The sequence below is a fragment of the Scyliorhinus torazame genome, chromosome 3, assembly GCF_047496885.1.
Source record: "Scyliorhinus torazame isolate Kashiwa2021f chromosome 3, sScyTor2.1, whole genome shotgun sequence".
NCBI classification, from domain to species: Eukaryota; Metazoa; Chordata; class Chondrichthyes; order Carcharhiniformes; family Scyliorhinidae; genus Scyliorhinus; species Scyliorhinus torazame.
Genome location: NC_092709.1, coordinates 264,939,718 through 264,966,982, shown reverse-complemented (window position 1 = coordinate 264,966,982; position 27,265 = coordinate 264,939,718). Strand labels below are relative to the sequence as shown.

At 51.0% G+C, this 27,265-nt stretch overlaps 2 protein-coding genes across 2 annotated transcripts in view; both read left to right on the top strand.

The window, feature by feature from the left end:
- Positions 1–27,265, top strand: part of pdzd2 (PDZ domain containing 2) — an 809,599-nt gene that overhangs the window by 671,524 nt on the left and 110,810 nt on the right.
- Positions 3,684–4,088, top strand: LOC140409599 (large ribosomal subunit protein eL36-like). The gene has a single exon (XM_072497958.1). The coding sequence runs from the start codon at positions 3,719–3,721 to the stop codon at positions 4,034–4,036; it is 318 nt and encodes a 105-aa protein (XP_072354059.1). The 5' UTR covers positions 3,684–3,718; the 3' UTR covers positions 4,037–4,088.

Here is a 27,265-nt window from a genome sequence, read left to right as displayed (position 1 = left end):
GGCGAGGGAAATTGTAAACGCACCAGTGATAATTTATCAAAATTCACTAGACTCTGGGGTGGTCCCAGAGAGTTGGAAAGTAGCAAACGTGACACCACTGTTTAAAAACGGAGGTCGGCAGAAAGCGGGTAATTATAGGCTGGTAGGCTTAACTTCGGTTGTAGGGAAAATGCTGGAATCTATCATTAAGGAGGAAATAGCGGGGCACCTGGAGGGAAATTGTCCCATTGGGCAGACGCAGCATGGGTTCACAAAGGGTAGGTCGTGTCTGACTAATTTGGTAGAATTTTTTGAGGACGTTACCAGTGCAGTAGATAACGGGGAGCCAATGGATGTGGTATATCTGGATTTCCAGAAAGCTTTTGACAAGGTGCCACACAAAAGGTTGCTGCATAAACTAAAGATGCATGGCATTGAGGGTAAAGTGGGAGCATGGGTAGAGGATTGGTTAACTAACAGAAAGCAGAGAGTGGGGATAAATGGGTGTTTCTCTGGTTGGCAACCTGTAACTAGTGGGGTCCCTCAAGGATCAGTGTTGGGCCCGCAGTTGTTCACAATTTACATAGATGATTTGGAGTTGGGAACCAAGTGCAATGTGTCAAAGTTTGCAGATGACACTAAGATGAGCGGTAAAGCAAAAAGGGCAGAAGATACCGGAAGTCTGCAGAAGGATTTGGATAGGTTAGGTGAATGGGCTAGGGTCTGGCAGATGGAATTCAATGTTGCCAAGTGTGAGGCTATCCATTTTGGGAGGAATAACAGCAGAATGGATTATTATTTAAACGGTAAGATGTTAAAACATGCTGCTGTGCAGAGGGACCTGGGTGTGCTGGTGCACGAGTCGCAAAAAGTTGGTGTGCAGGTGCAACAGGTGATTAAGAAGGCTAATCGAGTTTTGTCTTTCATTGCTAGAGGGATGGAGTTCAAGACTTGTGAGGTTATGCTGCAATTGTATAGGGTGTTGGTGAGGCCGCATCTGGAGTATTGTGTTCAGTTTTGGTCTCCTTACCTGAGAAAGGACATATTGGCACTGGAGGAAGTGCAGAGGAGATTCACTAGGTTGATCCCAGAGTTGAGGGGATTAGATTATGACGAGAGGTTGAGTAGACTGGGACTGTACTCATTTGAGTTAGAAGGATGCGGGGGGATCTTATTGAGACATATAAAATTATGAAGGGAATAGATAGGATAGATGCGGGCAGGTTGTTTCCCCTGGTCGGGGAAAGCAGAACTAGGGGGCATACCCTCAAAATAAGGGGAGGTAGATTTAGGACGGAGTGTAGGAGGAGCTTCTTCACCCAAAGGGTTGTGAATCTCTGGAATTCCTTGCCCAGTGAAGCAGTTGAGGCTCCTTCTTTAAACGTTTTTAAGAAAAAGATCGATGTCTTTCTAAAGAATAAAGGGATTCGGGGATATGGTGAAAGGGCCGGAGAGTGGAGCTGAGTCCACAAAGATCAGCCATGATCTCATTAAATGGCGGAGCAGGCTCGAGGGGCCAGATGGCCTACTCCTGTTCCTAGTGCTTATGTTCTTGTGTTCTTACTGATTGTGGTCTGTTGGTCAGAAAATCGAGGATCCAGTTGCAGAGTGGGGAGCCAAGTCCTAGGTTTTGGAGCTTTGATATGAGCTTGGCTGGGATAATGGTGTTGAAGGCAGAGCTGTAGTCAATAAATAGGAGTCTAATGTAGGAGTCCTTGGTTTCGAGATGCTCCAGGGATGAGTGTAGGGCCAGGGAAATGGTGTCTGATGTGGATCGGTTCCAGCAGTATGCGAATTGCAGTGGATCAAGGAGTTCTGGGATTATGGGGGTGATACGCTTCATGATCAACCTCTTGAAGCACTTCATTACGACTGAAGTCAGGGCCACTGGCCGGTAGTCATTGAGGCACGTTGCCTGGTTCTTCTTTGGTACCGGTATGATGGTGGTCTTCTTGAAGCAGGTGGGGACCTCGGAGTGGAGTAGGGACAGGTTAAAGAAGTCCGTGAATACCTTTGCCAGCTGGTCCGCGCAGGCTCTGAGTGCACGACCAGGGATGCCGTCTGGGCCCGTCGCCTTCCGAGGGTTCACTTTTCAGTATTGGAAAGTGGGATGCTGCAGATACTTATCATACTGAGTTGTGTTGTTCAAGGATTGAGGAGCGGAACACTAATTTTATATTGGGTCACTAAGGGTAACCACAAATTGGGAGGGTGCTAGTTACTGGTACCCATGGAATTAAACTTCTACATGACTCACCATCTCCAGGAAATTTAGGATTGCAACGGGATCTTGATCAATTAGGCCAGTGGGCCGATGAATGGCTGATGGAGTTTAATTTAGATAAACGTGAGGTGATGCATTTTGGTAGATCTAATAGGGTCAGGATCTACTCAGTTAATGGTCGGGAGTTGGGGAGAGTTACAGAACAATGAGATCTAAGAGTACAAGTTCATAGCTCCTTGAAAATGGAGTCTCAGGTGGACAGGGTGGTGAAGAAGGCATTCGGCATGCTTGGTTTCATTGGTCAGAACATTGAATACGGGAGTTGGGATGTCTTGTTGAAGTTGTACAAGACATTAGTAAGGCCACACTTGAAATACTGTGTACAGTTCTGGTCACCCTATTATAGAAAGTATATTATTAAACTCGAAAGAGTGCAGAAAAGATTTATTAGGATGCTATCGGGACTTGACGATTTGAATTATAAGGAGAGGCTGGATAGACTGGAACTTTTTTCCCTGGAGCGTAAAGTGAAGTAATCTTCATTATCACAAGTAGGCTTTGTTGCTAACTTTTGGTTGTTTCTTAATTTGGCTCTATTTAATCATGTTTGCTCAAGAGTCGCCAGGTATCTTTCGACGCCACCACAAGGTTCAGAACCGAATACTGATCAATGACTCGATACACCAGTTAGTAAGTTCAAAAGCAATGCTCATTCATTTACACACAGTCAAATCTACTCATGCATAAACTCTACAAACTAAACTACCACTATTACTAAGGCCTATACTTAGCTTGGGGCGCCCACTCAATCAGAGGGACAATGGTGGTTGCCCGGTTCTGAGGCTGCTGGGTTGAGCTGTTTACAGCGTAGCAACTAGGAGTGTCTATCTCGTAGCGTGCATTGACTTGGAACTTACTTGGTCTGCTGTAGCTGCTAGGCGGGTCTCTCTCTTCGCTGAGAGCCAAAGCCAAAGGAGAAAGATTCTCCCTTGGGTGATACCTCTTATACTGCAAAGGGCTTCGTGCTCTTTTGGGCAGGCCTTGAACTTGGCCTCAACTAATTGGGTCTTTCCCAATCATTGGTATCGATTTTTCTCCAATAGAGGGGTGATTCCCTGATCGCTGGGCGTGTCCTGGTGACTGTCAGTCTGCTTTGTCTTAGCTTCTTCTGGCACCGGGGATTCTGTCCTAACATTGTGTATCTAAATGTTTCCCTTTTGTCCCCGGAGATGGCTCATTAGTTCCCTGCAGTCTTTGCAAGTGTCCATTCTATAATCGGGACATGGCCATCCCAGATGGCTACACACCGTCCTTGTGATCCTCAACACAAAGCGTGAAGGATCACATTACCATGGCGTCTTCATCCTCTGATCCCTGGGGCACCCATGCTTAGGCTCTACACTGTCCTATCCTATGCAACACAATTTTACCTAAACCATTTTAAATACATTCATTATCAAGAAATTCTATGGGGCTCGGTCTTTCCGGTCCTGGCGCCAGAGCAAAGAAGTGGAAATGGCGATCAGGTATCCGATGGCAGTTGGCCTGCGCAAAGGTCACCCTGTAACCAAGGATGAGACCGCCCCAAGGCAGTGCCGTAGCAGAGGGCACCTAACCAAGCACACCAAGTTTGTCAGATATCTGATCCGTGGGGTCTGTGGTTTTGCTCCCTATGAAAGGTGTGCAATGGAATTGCTGAAGGTCTCGAAAGACAAGCGTGCACTCAAATTCATCAAAAAGCGAGTTGGCACTCACATCCGTGCAAAGAGGAAGAGGGAAGAACTCAGCAATGTGCTGGCAGCAATGAGAAAGGCAGCTGCGAAGAAAGATTAATCTGTACAAAGTTGCTACCATTAAAGTTATTTCAAAGATTAAAAAAAAGAAATTCTATGGGGCGCTATGACATTAATACATGCATTACAGAAAAATAAAAAACTGGAACCTCTAACTATTCTCATCAAACTATCCTCATTTAAACAATCCAAAAATAAGCTATACATCTTAAACTGTACAAAATAGCAGCACACAAATTTCTCTGGCCTGGCAGTCAGACACCGAGGTTTACATCTCTTTATTCCATAGAATACATTAAACAAATGGATGCTCTTTAATCCGTCCCAATGGGTTCGGGGGTCTGGTGAAATCCGAAAATGGGGGACCTAAACCTGTATACCGGGGTGCGAGAGCGATATGCTCTCTTTGGCCATTTCCTGACTCTAAACGTTTGCACGACACTGCAAAGTATCGCCAGCACTAAGAATGCTTCGACTATATATGAGAGTGAGTACCAGGTGATAAACATATCACACCAGGTCGGGGTATTGCTAGCTGTCGCTGGGCTAGTTTTCTCGGGGTTCCGTGTATTACAGGGGTGAGAATCATTTACAGTTTGTGTGGTAGGGGTCAGGGGGTAGCGTCTGTGCGCAACTGAAGGGATCCCGCTAAGATCCATGTGAACCCGAAGGCTGTCTTCATCTTTCTCGGACTTCTTTGTCTTCCTCTGTGGTTCCTGGTTTTCTGGAGTTCTGTGAACACAAGTATAATTTCTGTTATTATCTTGCTTAAGATCTCGTACATCTGTCTGTCTGTCCTTTACTGCCAATTTCCCATTATAATTGGTCACCATCTGTGACTCCCTCATTTTTTTTTTAAAACCCGAATATTTGGACAAGACACATCAGAAAATACTGCCGTAAAGCGAGCCGTCTCGCAGCCTGTGTGATTTACCATTCCAGGGTTTGAGGATATAAATAGCATAGGGAAGCAACCTAGGGGTTGCCAAAACCACACAAAAGAATTTTGAACGTAACAAGCCAAAATGGAGTGCGTATGGGCCGTGGCGGGTAAGAAGTGGGTGGAATCCCCGGGTAGGACGGTGATCAATGCCGTATGTGCTCTACCCGAGCGTAGCTGACCAGAGGGGGGTCCTCAGGCAGGGCGGGGACCAATGCCGTTTCTCCACTGCCTGAGCAACCGGCAAGAACGGGTAAGAATATGGTTGTGGGGGGGGGGGGGTGCTGACTCTCGAATTAGGAGAGCAACTATGAGTCGGGTTCTGTCATCAGACTAGTTCCTCTGAACTATTGTCTGGGACAAACTTGTACCTTTAACAAGGTTCTGTCGACAAACTAGTTCCTCTGAACTATTGTCTGGGACAAACTTGTTCCATTAACAGCCGGGGGGCGTTAAAGGAGTGGTGACGTGAGGCCGTGAAAAACTTTCCGAGTTTACACACAACACTTAACGATAATACTAACGAACAAACATTCAACAAACATGGTGCAGGTTCCATCAGAAAGGACATCGTATTTCTCCATCGGTTCCTTTTTCTGCATCATCTGGACACCTCACTTCTCAATAGCGAACAGGGCCACAAGGGATTTGTTTGGTGGGGGTCAGACTCTAAGTCATCATCTTCTCCGGCTGCCAAACTCTTGTCTGCAGTAACCGTGCTAAAGCTGCTTGGGGCGAATTGGGGTCCATCTCATCATTCCGGATGAGCCTGAACAAATTGTCTCGGTGCCAGAATCGTGTGTCAAGGTTAGAGCTACTATGCTTCAATCCATAATCGTCGGGCGGTGGGTCTGGGTCAGGGGCTTTGATACAAATGATCTCAAAGGGGTCGGTAGAATCATGCTCGGATTCGCTGGGAGTGGGGCCTGGTGCAGAGGTGTAGTCGTAACGTGGTGTGCTGTGGCTGTCGTCATCGTGATCGCTATCACTGTCGCTGTTGCTGCTGGTTGAGGGAAGGGAGAGGCGGAGTCGTGCCTCTGGGGGTGGAGTTTAAGTCGTGTCTGAGGGCGGGCTGGAGTTGTTGGGGGAGGGTAGGAATACGTCATCTGTGAGCGGGGCGTGATGGTCTGCTGCTGCGAGCAGGATGTGTGTGTGATTATTCTGCGAGCCATAAGCCTTGAGCTGGTTTATATGAAACCATGCAGACTTACCATTGGGATAGGTTATTTTGTATACTGAGGGGCTGACTTTGTCCGAAATGGAGTACCGTCCGGAAAATTTTGGGCAGAGGAATGAACTGGGGTTGTAAAGGGAAAGCATAACTAGTTGCCCTACTGTAAACTCAGTGGCGTATACTGTTTTGTCGAAACAAGCCTTTCTCTGTCTCTTCCTGGTTCCAAGTCTCACTGCTGCGGCGAGTTGGGCTGACTTTATGTTCTGTACTAGTTGTGACCGCGTTTTCATGTGTGAGGGCTGTAACTGCGGGGCTTGCCAAATCCAGTCCTAGTAAATACTCAGTGCCTTTCATGGGGCGTCCGGTCATGAGGGTGTGGGGGGTGTAACCTGTGGTTGTAGATACTGTGTTTCTTAAAAACATCAAAGCAAATGGGAGTACTGAATCCCAGGTGCTGTTATTGTGCTGTACCATTTTCCTGAGGGTGGCTTTCAATGTCCTATTCATTCGTTCTACACTACCACTTGACTGAGGGTGGCATGTGATATGGAACTTTTATGTCATTCCGAAAATTGTGAGGACATTTTTCATTACACGCCCTGTGAAATGGGAGCCTTAATCGGATTCTGTACTGCGTGGGAGGCCCCATCTTCTAAAGATGTGGTGTGTTAATATTTTAGTCGTCTTCTTGGCCGTATTAGTTTGCGATGGAAATGCTTCCACCCATTTTGTGAAGGTGTCTATGTCCACCAACACATACTTGTAACCATTTCTGCACGGGAGTAGGGGTCCTATATAATCTATCTGGAGATTTGTCCAGGGTCCATTAACGGGGTATGTATGGCTAAGTTAAGCCTTTTTAGCATATCTGTCCGGATTGTTCTGGGCACAGATTAAACAATTCTCTACGTAGTGTGTGACATCAGTTTTTAAATCGGACCACCAGCAAAGCGGTCTGAGGTGGGCTAGGGTGGGTTCAATTCCTTGGTGTCCATGATTGTCATGGAACTGACAAATGATCTGGTTCCAGTCCTGGCTGGGCACTATATAAATGCCATCCTTTAAAATCACGCCGTCGTGTGTGGCTATTGAGTTTCTGTATTTATCATACGGGGCTGGGAAGGTACCCTTTAAAACTTCCCTGAGTTTCTTGTCCTCTTTCTGGGCCTTCGCTAAATCCTGAATGTTGGTCTGTGAGACCTGAACTGCGTGTACTGGGGTGCTTTCTGGGGTTCCAAAAATAAGCATGCCTGGAGCCTGCCTTCGCTAGGGCGTCTGCTTTAACGTTACATGGGGGGGAAGAACGGTGATGACTGCGAACCTTAATTATGCCGTATTTCCTATCCTTCACTGTCTCTAAGATATGGCGGAGTAATGGGGCTGAGGGTAAGGGTTTACCGTCCGCGGAAACAAATCCTCTTGTTTCCCAGAGTGGTAGGAACTCTGTCAAACTATTGCAGACGTACAAGCTGTCTGAGTAGATGTCTGCTGGGGTCTGGAACGAGTCTGGGTGGTGTACAATATACGCAATTGCTGCCAGCTCTGCTGCCTGCGAGCCTAAGTGTCCTGGCAACTTCAAGGAAATTTCATCTAGGGCGCGTCCCTGCGCGTCCTCTACATGTATACCGCAACCGGTAATTCTCTTTCCGTTTAACACTGTGGATGAGCCATCCACATAAATCCTTAGAGGTGCGCAAGTGTCTGTGGGATGGGGTCTCTGGGGTGTACTACCTGTTTTCCTGGAGGGGTGTTTTGGGAATAAATGGGCCTGTGTTGTGTTGAGTGGTGATGATCTCACATTCATGAGGGGTGCCTGCATACTGCAGATTATCAGCAAGGAATGTGTGGGTTTTGGTTCTCTTTACCGTGATGTCCCGTCCCTGTAAAAGAAAGGGTCCAACGGGCTGCTCGGATTTGGCTGACTGTGCCATCCTTAAGTCGGCCGTCTAACAATCGCTGTGTTGGTGTGTGTTCTGTGAGGATGGTGATGGGGTTGAGTCCTGTAATGTAGGCGAAGTATTGTACTGCCCAAAGAACTGCGAGCAGGTGCCTTTCACAGGCAGAAATTCCTTGCTCTACGGGGTCTAACATGGGTGAGGCGTATGCTATGGGGCGTAACTGGCCGTGGCATTCCTGGAGGAGCACGCCCGAAAGGGTTCGGTCGGTGCTTGCTACCTCTATAGCGTAGGAGAATGTGGATCTGGGACCTGTAGTGCGGGGGCTGTGCTGAGGGCTCTTTTTAAAGTGTCCACGGCATCCATATGCTGTGGAAGCCATTCCCAAGGTGCCTGCTTCTTGAGAAGTTCAGAAAGGGGCGCTGCTTTAGTGGCGAAACCGTCAATATGGTTTCGGCAGTAACCAACTAGTCCTAAAAATGACCGGAGGGCTGAGACATTGTGGGGAAGGGGCAATTTGACGATCGAGTTAATTCTCTTGTGCTCGATCTTGCGTTTACCATGAATGATCACTGTTCCTAAGTAAATCACTTTTTCTTTCAGAATCTGGGCCTTCTTGGGGTTGACTTTACAACCAATTTCTTTTAGGAGTGCTAGGAGTTCGGCGAGAAGTGAAATGTGCTCTCCCTTTGTGTCTGTCTGTAGTAACAAGTCGTCTACATACTGGACCAAACAATCGGGTCGGGAAAATTTTGCTAATCCATTTGCCAGCCGTCGGTGGAAAATGGAGGGGGAGTTGTGGAAGGCACGTCCACGTGTATTGTTGCCCTTGGAATGCAAAGGTGAATTTGTACTGGCACGCTTTAGCCAATGGAATGGACCAAAAGCCATTACTAATGTCCAAAACCAAAACATTTTTTGACTAGAGTCCCTGTTTGAGCATGGTCTCAGGACTCGTGGCTACGGTGGGGGCTGCTGCTGGGGTTACTTTGTTCAGTTCCCGGTAATCAATGGTCAGTCACCATGACCCATCCGGTTTCCTGACGGGCCAAATCGGTGCGTTGTTTGTGGAGGCTACTGATCCGAGTACGCCTTGATCCAACAAACTCCTTATTACTTTGGAGATTTCTCCCTCTGCTTCCTGGGGAAATCCGTACTGCTTCTGGGGTTTAGGGTCGGGACCTGTAATGTTCACAAAGCCAGCCAAATTGCCAGTCGTGCTTGTACTGTGCAAATGCTGCTTTGTGTTCCTGCAGGACTGCCCTAACCTGTTTGTCTGCACTAATGGCTCGAGGGTCGAACCAGAAGTCTCCTACTGAGGTAATCCTATTTATGTATTGTCCTACTGTGAGCGTGGCGGGGGCTCGTGCTGCCTTTGCCATTTTCCATACACACTTGTTCACTGGGTTGAAAGAAAGGTTCTGGGAGCTCATGAAATCAATCCCAAGGATATGTTCTGCTGTCTGGGGCAGATCAACTATAACTACGGGATGCGTGGTTGTGATGTTCCCTATCTGTATTGCTATAGGGGCTGTGACGTGTCCCTGTTGTAAATGGCCTGTAAAACCGCTGAGTGTAATGGTGTCTGTTGTGGGCCACGTGTCTCGCTGAAATATCGTGGAGGAATTGAATGTGGTAGGGACCCTCCTGTGTCCCAAACAAATTCCACGGGTTGTCCCCGAACTTTGCCTGCTACTACCTGTTCTACCGGACTTGTCCCAAAAGGTGTCGCAGACCCAAGTTGGGGAGCCCGAACACCGTCAGTCAGTGCCGTTCATGTCTGTACTCGCTGAACGGGCACTAACGCTATGGATCGGCTTTGCCCTATTCTTGTTTAGGGTGCCTGTCGGTTGGTTTCTTTGCTGCTTCTGGGGCACGTTGCACTCTACGGAGCTCTGCCTTTGTTCCGTTGTGGAAGTATGGAGTGCTCGTAGGGCTGCTTTTAAATCATTGCACTGCTTCTGCAATTTCTCAACTTGCTGTTCTGTTTCTTGTCTTACCAAGACTGCACATTGCGTGTCCTGGTAGGCCTTATCGTATTGTGTCTGAAAGCTGTTCAAATGCGCGAGACAAGACTGATGTACCCTCTTGGCATCATCCACCACTCTGCCCCTTGCTGCTAACTGCTCTTTCAGATCTCGATTCTCTTTCTCTACCTCACTCACGTCTACCTCACTGGTTCTGTCTTTCTCCTCTATCTCTCTACGGAGCGTCACAACGACCTCCTCTGTGCCTCGCAATTGTGCCAAACAAGATATGATTGCCATCAGCTTGCGAGCTTTCCCCAAGCTCTTCTTGTGGATCTCTGACAGGTTCTCCTACCAAGTATGTCCTACACTCCCGGGACCTGTTTCCTCGTTATCACAGAATTCACTCCAAAGGGGCCATCCTTTCCCTTTGAGATATTTCCTGATCTCTTCTTCCCAAACGGGGCACTGTCCTACTCTACTGGTCGCTGCGACCTCGAATTGCTGGGGGTTCATAAGGCATGCCATTGCCTTCATTGCCATTCTTTCTACTAGGATCTCTAACGAATTTGGAACAGGGGGTGATAAAGCGATGATGTAAACACGGGTACGGCTTACGCTAATTTCCGGCCTACAAAACTCCCGACAGTTTTTTGCAACAAACTCTCTCAGGTTTACCTTATATCCCTGTTGTACGCATGCATTAACACACTTCCGAATCTCAGAGGCTTGATCAGTACTGTTTTGACGCTTGTGGTTTTTCTGTTCCCAATTGGATTCTCAATTCAAATTTTGGGTTCTCTTGGAGTGGTTAGGCCACTTCTAAATATAGTCCCATCAGATGTCGCCAGTAAATGTTGCTAACTTTTGGTTGGTTCTTAATTTGGTTCTATTTAATCACGTTTGCTCAAGAGTCGCCAGGTATCTTTTGACACCGCCACAACGTTCAGAACCGAATACTGATCAATGACTCGTTACACCAGTTAGTAATGCTCATTTATTTACACACAGTCAAATCTACTCATGCATAAATTCTGCAAACTAAACTACCACTATTACCAAGGCCTATACTTAGCTTCGGGTAGCCCACTCAGTCAGAGGAACAATGGCCGTTGCTCGGTTCTGAGGCTGCTGAGTTGAGCTGTTTACAGGGTAGCAACTAGGAGCGTCTATCCCGTAGCGTGCGTTGACTTGGAACTTACTTGGTCTGCTGTAGCTGCTCGGCAGGTCTCTCTCTTCGCTGAGAGCCAAAGCCAAAGGAGAAAGATTCTCCCTTGGGTGATACTTCTTATACTGCAAAGGGCTTTGTGCTCTTTTGGGCAGGCCTTGAACTTGGCCTCAACTAATTGGGTCTTTCCCAATCATCGGTATCGATTTTTCTCCAATAGAGGGATGATTCCCTGATCGCTGGGCGTGTCCTGGTGACTGTCAGTCTGCTTTGTCTTAGTTTCTTCTGGCACCGGGGAGTCTGCCTTAACATTGTGTATCTAAATGTTTCCCTTTTGTCCCCTGAGATGACTCATTAGTCTGTAAATTGTTTGGTAGTTTCTGTCCTGTCTGAGCGTTTAAGGTTCTAATCAACAGACAGAGCTTGCACCTGCTTGTATCTTAGCATTGTCCAATTTTCCCTGCAGTCATTGCAAGTGTCCGTTTTGTAATCGGGACGTGGCCATCCCAGATGTCTACAGCTTACATTAGCACTGCAATGAAGTTACTGTGAAAAGCCCCTAGTTCCCACATTCCAGCGCCTGTCTCCGGTGCACAGAGTGAGAATTCAGAATGTCCAAATTACCTAACAGCACATCTTTCGGGACTTGTGGGAGGAACCGGAGCGCCCGGTGGAAACCCACGCAGACACAGGGAGAACGTGCAGATGCCGCACAGACAGTGACCCAAGCCGGGAATCGAACTTGGACCCTGGAGCTGTGAAGCAACAGTGCCACCCACTGTGCTACGGTGCTGCCCACAAGGAGGCTTAGGGGTGATCTTATCATAGAATTTACAATGCAGAAGGAGGCCATTCGGCCCGTCGAGTCTGCACCGGCTCTTGGAAAGAGCACCCCTACCCAAGGTCAACACTTCCGCCCTATCCCCATAACCCAGCAACCCCACCCAACACCAATTGGACAATAAGGGCAATTTATCATGGCCAATCCACCTAACCTGCACATCTTTGGACTGTGGGAGGAAACCGGAGCACCCGGAGGAAACCCCAACGCACACACTGGGAGGATGTGCAGACTCCGCACAGACAGTGACCGGAATCGAACCTGGGACCCTGGAGCTGTGAAGCAATTGTGCTATCCACAATGCTACCGTGCTGCCCTAGAGGTCAATAAAATAATGAGGGACATAGATAAGGTACATAGTCAACATCTTTTCCCTGAGGTAGGGGAGTCTAAAACTAGAGTGCATAGGTTTGGGTGAGAGGGGAGAGATTCAAAAGGGTCCAGAGGTGCAATATTTTCACATATAGGGTGGTGAGTGTCTGGAACGAGCTACCAGAGGCTGTAATAGGGGCGGGTACAATTTGTCTTTTAAAAAGTATTTAGACAGTTATATGGGTAAGATTGGTAGAGACGGATATCGGCCAAATGCGGCAATTGGGACTAGCTTCGTGGAAAAAACTGGGCGGCATGGACAAGTTGGGCCGAAGGACCTGTTTCCATGCTGTGAACCTTTATGATTTTATCAGCTAAGTTATCACAGTGCCAGAATCAATCCTAGGACAGCAACATTTTATTTATATAGTGCCTTTAACATGAACACCCCAAGGCACTTCACAACAGCATTATAAAGCAAAGTTTGACATTGAACCACATAAGGTGATATCAGTGTGCAGACAGCTAGAAGCTTGGTCAAAGAGGTAGGTTTTAAGGAGCGTCTTGGAGAGGCAGAGAAGTAAAGGGAGAAATTCCAGAGCTATCTGGGGGCAGTGGAGGAGATATAAGAGAGTGGAGGGAGCATCCATTTGGACCCCGATTTATAACAACCACAGATTTGTACCGGGTAGGCTGGATGGTGGGTTCCAGAGTTGGCAGAGGGCAGGAATTAGAAGGATGGGGGGATCTATTTATAGACGGGAGCTTTCCCAGCTTGATAGCTTTGGAGGATAAATTTAAATTGCCAGCAGGGAATGGCTTTAGGTATTTGCAGGTGCGTGACTTCCTGAGGAAACAGCGGCCTTTCCGCTGCTGCCTCCACGGGGGATACAGGATAGAGTAGTTTCCAGTACCTGGGTGGGAGAGGGAAAGGTATCGGATTTTACCAGGAGCTTTCGGAGGCGGAGGAAACTCCGGTGGAGGAGCTTAAGGGCAAGTGGGAGGACGAGCTAGGAGGAGAGATAGAGGCGGGGCTATGGGCAGATGCCCTGAGCAGGGTTAATACATCCTCATCATGTGCCAGGCTTAGCCTGATACAATTTAAGGTAGTCCACCGGGCAACACATGACAGTGGCTAGGATGAACAAAGTTTTTCGGGGGTGGAGGATAGGTGTGCGAGGTGGCGGGAAGCCCAGCAAATCATGTCCACATGTTTTGGGCATGCCCGAAGCTGAGAGGGTTTTGGCAGGGTTTTGCTAAGGCAATGTCCACGGTGCTAAAAACACGGGTGATGCCGAGTCCGGAGGTAGCGATCTTTGGAGTGTTGGAAGAACCGAGAGTTTAGGGGCGAAGAGGCCGACATCCTGGCCTTTGCCTCCCTGGTAGCCTGGAGACGGATCTTATTAATGTGGAGGGACTCGAAGCCCAGAGTGTAGAGACCTGGGTTAGTGACATGGCTGGGTTTCTCAGTCTCGAGAAAATAAGTTTGCCTTAAGAGGGTCATTGTTAGGTTGACCCAGATGTGGCGGCCCTTCGTCGACTTTCTCGGGGAAAATTAAAAATGTCAGCAGATGCAGTATTCCAAGGCGGGGTTGGGGGGGGGGGGCGGATTGTTGTTGTATGGTTGAGGTCTGTGAAGATTGGGGTGGGGGGGGGGGGGAAATGTTTATTTTACCATGTTGATGTCATTGTTTTTGTTACTGTTATAAAAATTTTCAAATAACTTAATAAAATATTGATTAAAAAAAAGAAATTCCAGAGCTTCGGGCCTTGACAACGGAACACATCGCCACCAATGATAGAGTAATTAAAACTGTGGATGCTCAACAGGTTGGGTGACCAGATCGGGGTGTACTGGTGCCTCGACGGTCTTCTCCCATTGCTCAAATGTCTTGGTTTCGCCACCTCACTTTCTCTCCCAGGGTAGCCTCCGCTTTATCCTCTACCTCATGTTCCATTTACTGCCAGCAGACCACCACCACCACCACACCCCCCCCACCCACCCCCCCCCCCACCACCCACCCACCTCCCCCCCCACCCACCACCCCCCCACCCACCCCCACCCCCCCACCCCCCCCCCACCCCCCCCCCCACCCCCCCCCCACCCCCCCCCCACCCACCCCCCCCCACCCCCCCCCCACCCCCCCCCCCACCCCACCCCCCCCACCCCACCACCCCACCACCCCCCCACCCACCCCCCCCCCCCCACCCCCCACCCCCCACCCCACCCCCCCCCCCCCCCCCCCCCACCCCCCCCCACCCCCCCCCCCCCACCCCCCCCCACCCCCCCCCCCCCCCCCACCCCCCCCCCCACCCCCCCCCCCCCCCCCCCACCCCCCCCCCCCCCCCCCCCCCCCCCCCCCCCCCCACCCCCCCCCCACCCCACCCCCCCCCCCACCCCCCCCCCCCACCCCCCCCCCCCCACCCCCCCCCCCCCCCACCCCCCCCCCCCCCCCCACCCCCCCCCCCCCACCCCCCCCCCACCCCCCCCCACCCCCCCACCCCCCCCACCCCCCCCCCCACCCCCCCCCCACCCCCCCACCCCCCACCCCCCCCACCCCACCCCCCACACCCCCACCCCCACCCCCCCCCACCCCCCACCCCCCCCCCACCCCCCCCACCCCCCCCCCACCCCCACCCCCACCCCCCCCCACCCCCCACCCCACCCACCCCACCCCCCCCCCACCCCCCCACCCCCCCCCCCCCCACCCCCCCACCCCCCCCCACCCCCCCCACCCCCCCCCCCCCCCACCCACCCCCCCACCCCCCCCCCCCCCCCACCCCCCCCCCCCCCCCCCACCCCCACCCCCCCCCCCCCCCCCCCCCCCCCCACCCCCCACCCCCACCCCACCCCCCACCCCCCCACCCCACCACCCCACCACCCCCCCACCCCCCCCCACCCCCCCCCACCCCCCCCCACCCCCCCCCCCCACCCCCCCCCCACCCCCCCCCCCACACACCCCCCCCCACCCCCCCCCCCACCCCCCCCCACCCCCCCCCCACCCCCCCCACCCCCCCCACCCCCCCCACCCCCCCCCCCCCACCCCCCCCCCCACCCCCCACCCCCCACACCCCCCCCCCACCCCCCCCCACCCCCCCCCCCCCCACACCCCCACCCCCACCCCCACCCCCACCCCCACCCCCCCACCCCCCCCCACCCACCCCCACCCACCCCCCCACACCCCACCCCCACCCCCCCCCACCCCCACTTGACATTCGACCGCATCAAGCAGGGTATACAGACCCTTACATTAACCGACACACGGGCCAGTTGGCCACCTACACGGGGAACCATTGGACATTGCAGGAACTACGATGACCCTGTTGTTTATGGATGCCAGGAGGGGCGTTTCCCACTTATCGTGGTGCGCGGCCATGGGCCCAGCCTGTTGGGTCGGCCTGTTGCGCCATTTGCGGCTGCAGTGGCAGCACATCTCCAAACAGTTTCTGGAGGATTGACTGAGGTGCTAGGATGGTACCCAGATGTATTCCAGCCCGGTTTGGGGAAAATAAAAGGGGCCGTAGCCCGTATCCAAATCAACCAGGAGCCACGCCGCGCTATTTCCGGCACGCCCAGTGGCTTACGCTTTGCTCGAGAAGGTAGAAGGGAGCTCACTCGTTGGAGACTTTGGGTATTATCAGGCCCGTCCGTTTTGCTGACTGGGCAGCACCAATTGTACCTGTACTGAAGCCAGATTCCACGGTTCACTTGTGCAGCAACTATAAACCTACAGTGAATACGGCTTCCCGGCTCGACCGATATCCAATAACTCGCATAGAGGATCTCTACGTGAAGCTTGCACGCGGACTCTCGTTCACGAAATTAGATATGAGTCACACCTACCTACAGTTGGAGCTGGACCCTGCCTCCCGGCCATATGTAACGATTAACACACACCGGGGCCTGTATGAAGATACACGGTTGCCCTTTGGGTATCCTCTGCCTGCGCTATTTTTCAACGCGTCATGGAGGGCATTTTGAGAGGTTTACCGTGTGTCGCTGTCTATTTAGACAACGTTTTGATTACAGGGACGTCGGAGCAGGAAATTTGGAGGCTGTCCTTAGACACTTTCAGAGGCTGGAGTCCGTTTACGTCGCACAAAGTGCGTATTTCAGGCGAAGGAAGTAGTCTACCTGAGTTATCGGGTGGACCTCGAAGGTTTGCACCCCATCGCAGAGAAGGTGCGCAAAATTCACAGGCCCCGACCCCGACTGACTCTTTGCATCTTCGTTCCTTTCTCAGCCTCGTAAACTATTACGGAAGTTCCTCCCCAATCTGGCAACTACACTGGCCCCATGCACCTTCTGCTAAAGAAGAATCACACCTGGGTTTGGGTCAGCCGCAAGAAACCGCTTTCCGGCAGTAAAACAACAATTGTCGTCGTCTGGGTTACTAACCCGCTATGATCCTGGAAAGCCTTTGCTCATCACATGTGACGCATCCCCGTATGGTATTGGGGCCGTCCTGTCCCATAAGATAGAGAACCGGGCCGAGCGGCCGATAGCTTTCGCCTCCCGCACATTGACTGCAGCGGAAAGAAATACGCGCAGATCGAGAAGGAGGGACTGGCGGTGGTCTTTGTGGTGAAAATGCTTCCACCAGTATGTGTATGGCCGCCACTTCACTATCGTGACTGATCATAAGCCTCTGCTGGGACTTTTCTGAGAGGATAAGCCAATGCCGCCCATTGCTTCTGCATGGATCCAGCGCTGGGCTTTGTTGCTCGCTGCCTATGAGTATTCTCTGGAGAACAAACCAGGAACCCAGATAGTGAATGCCGACGCACTGAGCCGATTGCCTTTATCGACTGGCCCCATGTCGACCCCACGACCGGTAAGGTGGTTGCAACGCTAAATTTTATGGACACCTTGCCTGTCACGGCATCACAGATCCGTGAGTGGACCCAGGCGGAGCCAGTCCTGTCAAAGGTTCGGCACATAGTCCTGTATGGTGGGCAGCATTGACAGCTCCCAGGCGAGTTGCGGGCATTTTCCTCAAGCTGTCAGAATTTAGCGTGGAAGACGGTATCCTCTTGTGGGGGACATGTGTGATTGTCCTGGAAAAAGGACAGGAACTGATACTAAGAGACTTGCACAATGGGCATCCAAGTGTGTCCAAAATGAAAATGTTGGCCCGGAGTTATGTCTGGTGGCCAGGCCTCGACACCGACATTGAGAAGGTGGCCCAAAACTTCTCCATTTGCCAGGAGCATCAGAAGCTTCCACCGGCCGTGCCCCTACATCACTGGGAATGGCCAGGGCGGCCTTGGGCACGCTTGCATGCGGATTTTGCCGGCCCTTTTCAAGGATCCATGTTCCTTCTATTAATCGATGCCCAGTCTAATGATTAGAGGTGCATAAGATGGTAGGCACAACGTCCTGCGCAACAATCAAGAAGATGCGTTTGTCTTTCATTACGTATGGCCTCCCCGAGGTGCTGGTCACGTACAAGTGAGGAGTTTGCGAGGTTCATGAAGATGAATGGCATACGCCATATCTGCACCGCCCCATACCACCCGCTTCAAATGGGTTGGCCGAGCGCGCAGTGCAGACATTCAAACGAGGCCTAAAGAAGCAGTCTTCCGGATTGATGGACACGAGACTGGCTCGTTATTTGTTTTCATATAGGACCACCCCACATGCGGTGACTAGGGTAGCTCCAAGGAACTCGTAATGGGCCGGAGACTTCGCACCCGCTTAGCATGGTTTTCCCGGACATTGGCGCAAAAGTACGCCGCACTCAAGAATGGCAGGGACATGGCCTTTCTCGGCATCGGCCGATTCGGCAGTTTGCGCCCGGTGACCCAGTGTTCGTTCGGAATTTTGCTGGGGGTGCAAAGTGGGTCCCTGGTGTTATCTTTCGCCAAACGGGCCCTGGGTCGCCTCCAGCGCAAGCATATAGACGACGTTCGGTCCAGAAGACCATCCCTTCCAAAGATTCCCCGCCCTGGAGCTCATTTCTACAGCCACAGAGACTAGACTCAGTGGAAAGTATTCCTCACAATCTTCCTCTGGGCTGCATCAAAGCCTGCACAGGTCGTTGCAGAACCGCGTGGAGATAGAGACGCCGAGATGACGGAGGCAGCAGACTCCAACTCCGAGATGGAGACACAGGACGCCTCAGAGAGGGAATCCTTGGGCCCACGGGCCGTGGATGTGCAACTGAAACGCCGTTCATCACGGAAGCGCCGTTCTCGGCCTCGTTACACGCCGCCCGATCCAGCGCCTCGTGCAAATGGTGTCCGGCCTGTAGTACTCACCACTGATTGTATAATAGTTGTAACGATGATTATTAGAGGTAATACGGTAAGGCTCCTGTACTATAGGTACGGGGGTAAATCCCTGCCTGCTGGCTCCGCCCAGTAGGCGGAGTATAAATGTGTGCACACCCGAGCTGCTTCCATTCTGGTAGCAGCTGCAGGAGGCCCACGCATCTCTGCTTAATAAAGCCTCGATTACTCTACTCTCGTCTCGTCGTAATTGATAGTACATCACGGCCTGCGCAAAACTATTCCGACGCCCTCCTTCACCAGAGTCTTCGGTGGATTCCTTAGACTTTGGGGGGGGAGGGATGTTATAACCTGCCTGCTTACCACTGGCTGGGGACTAATGACAATCCCACAATCCTCTGGGAGTATGAGCTTCCCAATGAAGGGGGCGGAGAAATCACTCGCAGATTCCCTGCATAAATAAAGCTGGCCAGTTGGAACCGGCTAGTCGAGAGTGAGCAGCAAGGAGTTGCTGCTGCTGTTGTATATATATATATATATGTTATTGTAAATAAATGTTATTTCTTTCTATCCTTCAACTCGTGCTGGATTCTTCGTGGCTCTCACAAAGTGCCCATCAATAAGGCACCTATCAGCACTGCGGAAGATGGCAGGCAAGTTCACTAAAGCCGTGGCACGTTCAACCAAACCTCTCATTGAAAGATTGTCTCATTTCCTAATTGCGGCTCTGGGTGCAGGCAAAATCTCTCACACTTTAAGTATGTTCGCTAGTTTAAATTTCAGCTTCTAGCGGAAGGCATCTATTATTGGAATCCAGTGTGCAAATTAAATACACAGAATGGAGATTAACTTTTCCTGTGCCCAGCGAGACCCTAGCAAAATTAAGCATTCTGGGATCTCCTGACAAACAAAGCCTTCCTTCCTTCAGTTTTTCAAAGAAAATTCGGCAGGAATGTCATTGCAAAGTCTGTCGTTGAAAACTGCCACCTTCAACAATTGTGTGTCTTAAAAGAGTTGCCAACTCTGGCAACATGACCTCCAACCTTCAGCCACCACACCCCAGACCCCTGCCATTGGTCACCCAACATGTCCATCATGGAGCCCCACCTTTCCAAGGCTGTTCCATGTGTCCCGGCTCTGACTTTTGAAAACATGATCACCCTATCAAGAGACCATTATGAGATGAATACAGCTATCTGGGAGAGCTGTGAGACTGGAGAAGATTATATAGATGGGGCGGGCAAGGCCATAAAGAGATTTAAAACAAAGATGAGAACTTTAAAATCACTTCATCAGCAGATGAGCTGAGCCAGGGCGGTGTCCGTGATGTCTAAACAGGCGGCTTACTGATGGCCAGATTTGTGGTGGGAGATCATTTTGGGGTCAAATATAACACTGAGGTTGTGAACAGCCCGGTTCAGCCTTGTTACAAACTATGATTTATTTGAAGTAAGATTTATAGGGTCCACTTGTTTGCAATAACTCCCCAGTTGTAAATCACTCCAAGCTCTTAATCACATGGAAAGAAAGAACACTTTAAATTATGAATTTAGAAACTGTTAAAAGGGAACAAGTCAGAAAGATAAAATCAAAGTGTCAATTAACAGTAATTAACAATATTTAGCAGAAATTAACAGTCAGAGGAGAAGCTTAAATTTGGATTTGGGATTGTTATCACATGTACCGAGGTACAGTGAAAAGTATTGTTCTGCACACAGTCCATATAGTTCCATACATGAAAACATAGGACATACAATAAATACACAATGTAAATACATAGTCACAGCATCGGGTGAAGCATACGGAGTGAAGTACTGCTCAGTAGAGAATATGTGTGAAGAGATCAGTTCAGCCCACAAGAGGATCATTCAGGAGTCTGGTAACAGCAGGGAAGAAGCTGTTTTGAATCTGTTAGTGCGTGTTCTCAGACTTTTGTATCTCCTGCCCGATGGAAGAAGTTGGAAGAGTGAGTAAGCCGGTGGGAGGGGTCTTTGATTATGCTTCCCGCTTTTCCAAGGCAGCGATAGACAGAGTTAATGGATGAGAGGCGAGTTTGCGTAATAGACTGGGCGGTGTTCACGACTCTCTGTAATTTCTTACGGTCTTGGGCCGAGCAGTTGCCATACCAGGCTGTGATGCAGCCAGATAGGATGCTTTCTATGGTGCACCTATAAAACTTGGTAAGAGTGATTGTGGACATGCCGAATTTCCTTAGTTTCCTGAGGAAGTATAGGCACTGTTGTGCTTTCTTGGTGGTAGCATCGATGTGGGTGGAACAGGACAGATTGTTGGTGATGTTTATACCTAGGAATTTGAAGCTGTCAACCATCTCTACCTCGGTCCTGTTGATGCAGGCAAGGATGTGTACAATACTTTGCTTCCTGAAGTCGATGATCAGCACCTTAGTTTCGCTGACGTTGAGGGACAGATTGTTGTCGTTACACCACTCCACTAGGTTCTCTATCTCCCTCCTGTCTCTGACTCATTGTTGTTCAAGATCCGACCCACTACGGTCATGTCATCAGCAAACCTGTAGATGGAGTTGGAGCCGAATTGTGCCACACAGTTGTGTCTGTATAGGGAGTATAATAGGGGGCTAAGTATTCTGCCTTGTGGGGCCCTGGTATTGAGGACTATCGTGGAGGAAGTGTTGTTGCTTATCTTTACTGATTGTGGTCTATGGGTCAGGAAGTCAAGGATCCAGTTGCAGAGGGAGGAGCCAAGTCCTAAGTTTTGGAGCTTTGATATGAGCTTGGCTGATATTGTTGAAGGTGGAGCTGTAGTCAATAAATAGGAGCCTGATGTAGGGGTCCTTCATGCCGAAATGCTCCAGGGATGAGTTCAGGGCCAGGGAGATGGTGTCTGCTGTGGACCAGTTGTGGCGGTTTGCAAATTGCAGTGGATCAAGGCATTCTGGGAGTATGGAGTTGATGTGTCTTGTGACTAACCTCTCGAAGCACTTCATAATGATCGATGTCAAGGTTACCGGGCAGTAGTCGTTGAGACACGTTGCCAGGTTCTTCTTTAGCACCGGTATGATGGTGATGTTCTGGAAGCAGGTGGGAACCTCGGAACATAGTAAGGAGAGGTTGGAGATGTCCACGAACACACCCGCCAGTTGGTCTGCGCGGGATCTGAGTGCATGACCAGGGACTCTGGCAGTATCCATCACTTTCCGAGGGTTCACTTTCAATTTAACAATTCAATTTAACAATTGAGCATACTTCTCAGCATCTTTCTCAGCACGGTAGCATTGTGGATAGCACAATTGCTTTGCAGCTCCAGGGTCCCAGGTTCGATTCCGCTTGGGTCACTGTCTGTGCGGAGTCTGCACATCCTCCCCGTGTGTGCGTGGGTTTCCTCCGGGTGCTCCGATTTCCTCCCACAGTCCAAAGATGTGCAGGTTAGGTGGATTGGCCATGATAAAATTGCCCTTAGTGTCCAAAATTGCCCTTAGTGTTGGGTGGGGTTACTGGGTTATGGGGATAGGGTGGAGGTGTTGACCTTGGGTACGGTGCTCTTTCCGGGAGCTGGTGCAGACTCGATGGGCCGAATGGCCTCCTTCTGCACTGTAAATTCTTTTTTTAAAATATTTTATTGAAAATTTTTGGTCAACCATCACAGTACATTGTGTATCCTTTACACAATAATATAACAGTATAAATAACAATGACCTGTTTTATAAACAAAGCATAAATAATATATAACAAAAATGAAAACTAAAACTAAATGGCAACTGCCTTGTCTCAGATAAACACTCTCCATAAATATGATTTAACAGTCCAATATACAATTATTTATAGCAACGACCTATACATATTATACATATATATTAACAACCCTGAGAGTCCTTCTGGTTCCTCCCCCCCCCCCCCCCCCCCACCCCGGGCTGCTGCTGCTACCTTCTTCTTTTCCATTCCCTTTATCGTTCTGTGAGGTATTCGACGAACGGTTGCCACCGCCTGGTGAACCCTTGAGCCGATCCCCTTAGGACGAACTTAATCCGTTCCAGCTTTATAAACCCTGCCATGTCATTTATCCAGGTCTCCACCCCCGGGGGCTTGGCTTCCTTCCACATCAACAGTATCCTGCGCCGGGCTACTAGGGACGCAAAGGCCAAAACATCGGCCTCTCTCGCCCCCTGTACTCCCGGCTCTTGTGCAACCCCAAGTATAGCCAACCCCCAGCTTGGTTCGACCTGGACCCCCACTACTTTCGAAAGCACCTTTGTCATCCCCACCCAAAACCCCTGTAGTGCCGGACATGACCAGAACATGTGGGTGTGATTCGCTGGGCTTCTCGAGCATCTCGCACACCTATCCTCTACCCCCAAAAATTTACTGAGCCGTGCTCCAGTCATATGCGCCCTGTGTAACACCTTAAATTGAATCAGGCTTAGCCTGGCACACGAGGACGATGAGTTTACCCTACTTAGGGCATCCGCCCACAGCCCCTCCTCAATCTCCTCCCCCAGCTCTTCTTCCCATTTCCCTTTCAGCTCATCTACCATAATCTCCCCCTCGTCCCTCATTTCCCTATATATATCTGACACCTTACCGTCCCCCACCCATGTCTTTGAGATCACTCTGTCCTGCACCTCATGCGTCGGGAGCTGCGGGAATTCCCTCACCTGTTGCCTCGCAAAAGCCCTCAGTTGCATATACCGGAATGCATTCCCTTGGGGCAACCCATATTTCTCGGTCAGCGCTCCCAGACTTGCGAACTTTCCATCCACAAACAGATCTTTCAGTTGCGTTACTCCTGCTCTTTGCCATATTCCAAATCCCCCATCCATTCTCCCCGGGGCAAACCTATGGTTATTTCTTATCGGGGACCCCACCAAGGCTCCCGTCTTTCCCCTATGCCGTCTCCGCTGTCCCCAAATTTTCAAAGTCGCCACCACCACCGGGCTTGTGGTGTATTTCTTCGGTGAGAACGGCAATGGGGCCGTCACCATAGCTTGTAGGCTAGTCCCCCTACAGGACGCCCTCTCCAATCTCTTCCACGCCGCTCCCTCCTCTTCTCCCATCCACTTACTCACCATTGAGATATTGGCGGCCCAGTAGTACTCACTTAGGCTCGGTAGTGCCAGCCCCCCCCTATCCCTACTACGCTGTAAGAATCCCTTCCTCACTCTCGGGGTCTTCCCGGCCCACACAAAACTCATGATACTCTTTTCGATCCTTTTGAAAAAAGCCTTCGTGATCACCACCGGGAGGCACTGAAACACAAAGAGGAATCTCGGGAGGATTACCATTTTAACCGCCTGCACCCTCCCTGCCAGTGACAGGGATACCATGTCCCATCTCTTGAAGTCCTCCTCCATTTGTTCCACCAATCGCGTTAAATTTAACCTATGCAATGTACCCCAATTCTTGGCTATCTGGATCCCCAAGTAACGAAAGCCCCTTGTTACCTTCCTCAGCGGAAAGTCCTCTATTTCTCTGCTCTGCTCCCCTGGATGCACCACAAACAACTCACTTTTCCCCGTGTTCAGTTTATATCCTGAGAATTCTCCAAACTCCCGAAGTGTCCGCATTATCTCTGGCATCCCCTCCGCCGGATCCGCTACATATAACAACAAATCATCCGCATACAGAGATACCCGGTGTTCTTCTCCTCCTCTAAGTACTCCCCTCCACTTCTTGGAACCCCTCAATGCTATTGGCAGGGGCTCAATCGCCAGTGCAAACAATAATGGGGACAGAGGGCATCCCTGCCTTGTCCCTCAATGGAGCCGAAAGTATGCAGATCCCCGTCCATTCGTGACCACACTCGCCACTGGGGCCCTATACAACAGCTGCACCCATCCAACATACTCATCTCCAAAACCAAATCTCCTCAGCACCTCCCACAGATAATCCCACTCCACTCTATCAAATGCTTTCTCGGCATCCATCGCCACCACTATCTCCGCTTCCCCCTCTGGTGGGGGCATCATCATTACCCCTAGCCGCCTCCGTATATTCGTATTCAGCTGTCTCCCCTTCACGAACCCAGTTTGGTCCTCATGGACCACCCTCGGGACACAATCCTCTATCCTCATTGCCATTACCTTGGCCAGAATCTTAGCGTCTACATTTAGGAGGGAAATAGGTCTATAGGACCCGCATTGCAGCGGGTCCTTTTCCTTCTTTAGGAGAAGCGATATCGTTGCCTCAGACATAATCGGGGGCAGCTGTCCCCTTTCCTTTGCCTCATTAAAGGTCCTCATCAGTAGCGGGGCGAGCAAGTCCACATATTTCCTGTAATATTCAACTGGGAATCCATCCGGTCCCGGAGCCTTCCCCGCCTGCATGCTCCTAATTCCTTTTACTACTTCCTCTATTTCAATCTGTGCTCCCAGTCCCACCCTTTCCTGCTCCTCCACCTTGGGAAATTCCAGCCGGTCCAGAAAGCCCATCATTCTCTCCCTCCCATCCGGTGGTTGAGCTTCGTATAATTTTTTATAAAATGCCTTGAACACTCCATTCACTCTCTCCGCTCCCCGCTCCATCTCTCCTTCCTCATCCCTCACTCCCCCTATTTCCCTCGCTGCTCCCCTTTTCCTCAATTGGTGGGCCAGCAACCTGCTCGCCTTCTCCCCATATTCGGACTGTACACCCTGTGCCTTCCTCCATTGTGCTTCTGCAGTACCCGTTGTCAGCAAGTCAAATTCTACGTGTAGCCTTTGCCTTTCCCTGTACAGTCCCTCCTCCGGTGCCTCCGCATATTGCCTGTCCACCCTCAGAAGTTCTTGCAGCAACCGCTCCCGTTCCCTACTCTCCTGCTTTCCTTTATGTGCCCTTATTGATATCAGCTCCCCTCTAACCACTGCCTTCAGCGCCTCCCAGACCACTCCCACCTGAACCTCCCCATTATCATTGAGTTCCAAGTACTTTTCAATGCACCCCCTCACCCTTAGACACACCCCCTCATCTGCCATTAGTCCCATGTCCATTCTCCAGGGTGGGCGCCCTTCTGTTTCCTCCCCTATCTCCAAGTCCACCCAATGTGGAGCGTGATCCGAAATGGCTATAGCCGTATACTCCGTTCCCCTCACCTTCGGGATCAACGCCCTTCCCAAAACAAAAAAGTCTATTCGCGAATAGACTTTGTGGACATAGGAGAAAAACGAAAACTCCTTACTCCTAGGTCTGCTAAATCTCCACGGGTCTACTCCTCCCACCTGCTCCATAAAATCTTTAAGCACCTTGGCTGCTGCCGGCCTCCTTCCATTCCTGGACCTCGACCTGTCCAGCCCTGGTTCCAACACCGTATTGAAATCTCCCCCCATTACCAACTTTCCCACCTCTAGGTCCGGGATGCGTCCTAGCATACGCCTCATAAAATTGGCATCATCCCAGTTCGGGGCATATACGTTTACCAAAACCACCGTCTCCCCCTGTAGTTTGCCACTCACCATCACGTATCTGCCCCCGCTATCCGCCACTATAGTCTTTGCCTCAAACATTACCCGCTTCCCCACTAATAGAGCCACCCCCCTGTTTTTCGCATCTAGCCCCGAATGGAACACCTGCCCCACCCAACCTTTGCGTAGTCTCACCTGGTCTATCAGTTTCAAGTGCGTTTCCTGTAACATAACCACGTCTGCTTTAAGTTTCTTAAGGTGTGCGAGTACCCGTGCCCTCTTTATTGGCCCGTTCAGCCCTCTCACGTTCCACGTGATCAGCCGGGTTGGGGGGCTTTTTACCCCCCCCCCTTGTCGATTAGCCATCCCCTTTTTCCAGCTCCTCACCCGGTTCCCACGCAGCTGTGTCCCCCCCCAGGCGGTGCCCCCCCGCCCATCCCACCCCATACCAGCTCCCCCCTCTTCCCAGCAGCAGCAGCCCAATAGTTCCCCCCTCCCACCCCCCCCCCCGCTAGATCCCCCATTAGCGTAGTTACACCCCCCATGTTGCTCCCAGAAGTCAGCAAACTCTGGCCGACCTCGGCTTCCCCCCGTGACCTCGGCTAGCACCGTGCGACACCCCCTCCTTCCTGCTTCCCTATTCCCGCCATGATTATCATAGCGCGGGAACCAAGCCCGCGCTTCCCCCTTGGCCCCGCCCCCAATGGCCAACACCCCATCTCCTCCACCTCCTTTCCTCCCCCCACCACCTCCTGTGGAAGAGAGAAAAGTTACCACATCACAGGATTAATAACATAAAACTCCTCTTTCCCCCCCTTTTTACCCCCCTCTTCGCCCCCCATACTCGCCCCACCACTTTGTTTCAAACGTTCTTTTTTTAATAACCCGCTCATTCCAATTTTTCTTCCACGATAAAAGTCCACGCCTCATCCGCCGTCTCAAAGTAGTGGTGCCTCCCTTGATATGTGACCCACAGTCTTGCCAGTTGCAGCATTCCGAATTTTATCTTTTTGTGAAGCACCGTCTTGGCCCGATTAAAGCTCGCCCTCCTTCTCGCCACCTCCGCACTCCAGTCTTGGTATACGCGGATCACCGCGTTCTCCCACTTACTGCTCCGAGTTTTCTTTGCCCATCTAAGGACCATCTCTCTATCCTTAAAACGGAGGAATCTCACCGCTATGGCTCTAGGAATTTCTCCTGCTCTCGGTCCTCGCGCCATCACTCGGTATGCTCCCTCCACCTCCAGCGGACCCGCCGGGGCCTCCGCTCCCATTAACGAGTGCAGCATCGTGCTCACATATGCCCCGACGTCCGCTCCCTCCGCACCTTCAGGAAGACCAAGAATCCTCAGGTTGTTCCTCCTTGCGTTGTTCTCCAGTGCCTCCAGCCT

Bases quoted from the DNA above. Each gene is read 5' to 3' on its own strand.
- LOC140409599 (XM_072497958.1), top strand. From the start codon at position 3,719: ATGGCGATCAGGTATCCGATGGCAGTTGGCCTGCGCAAAGGTCACCCT.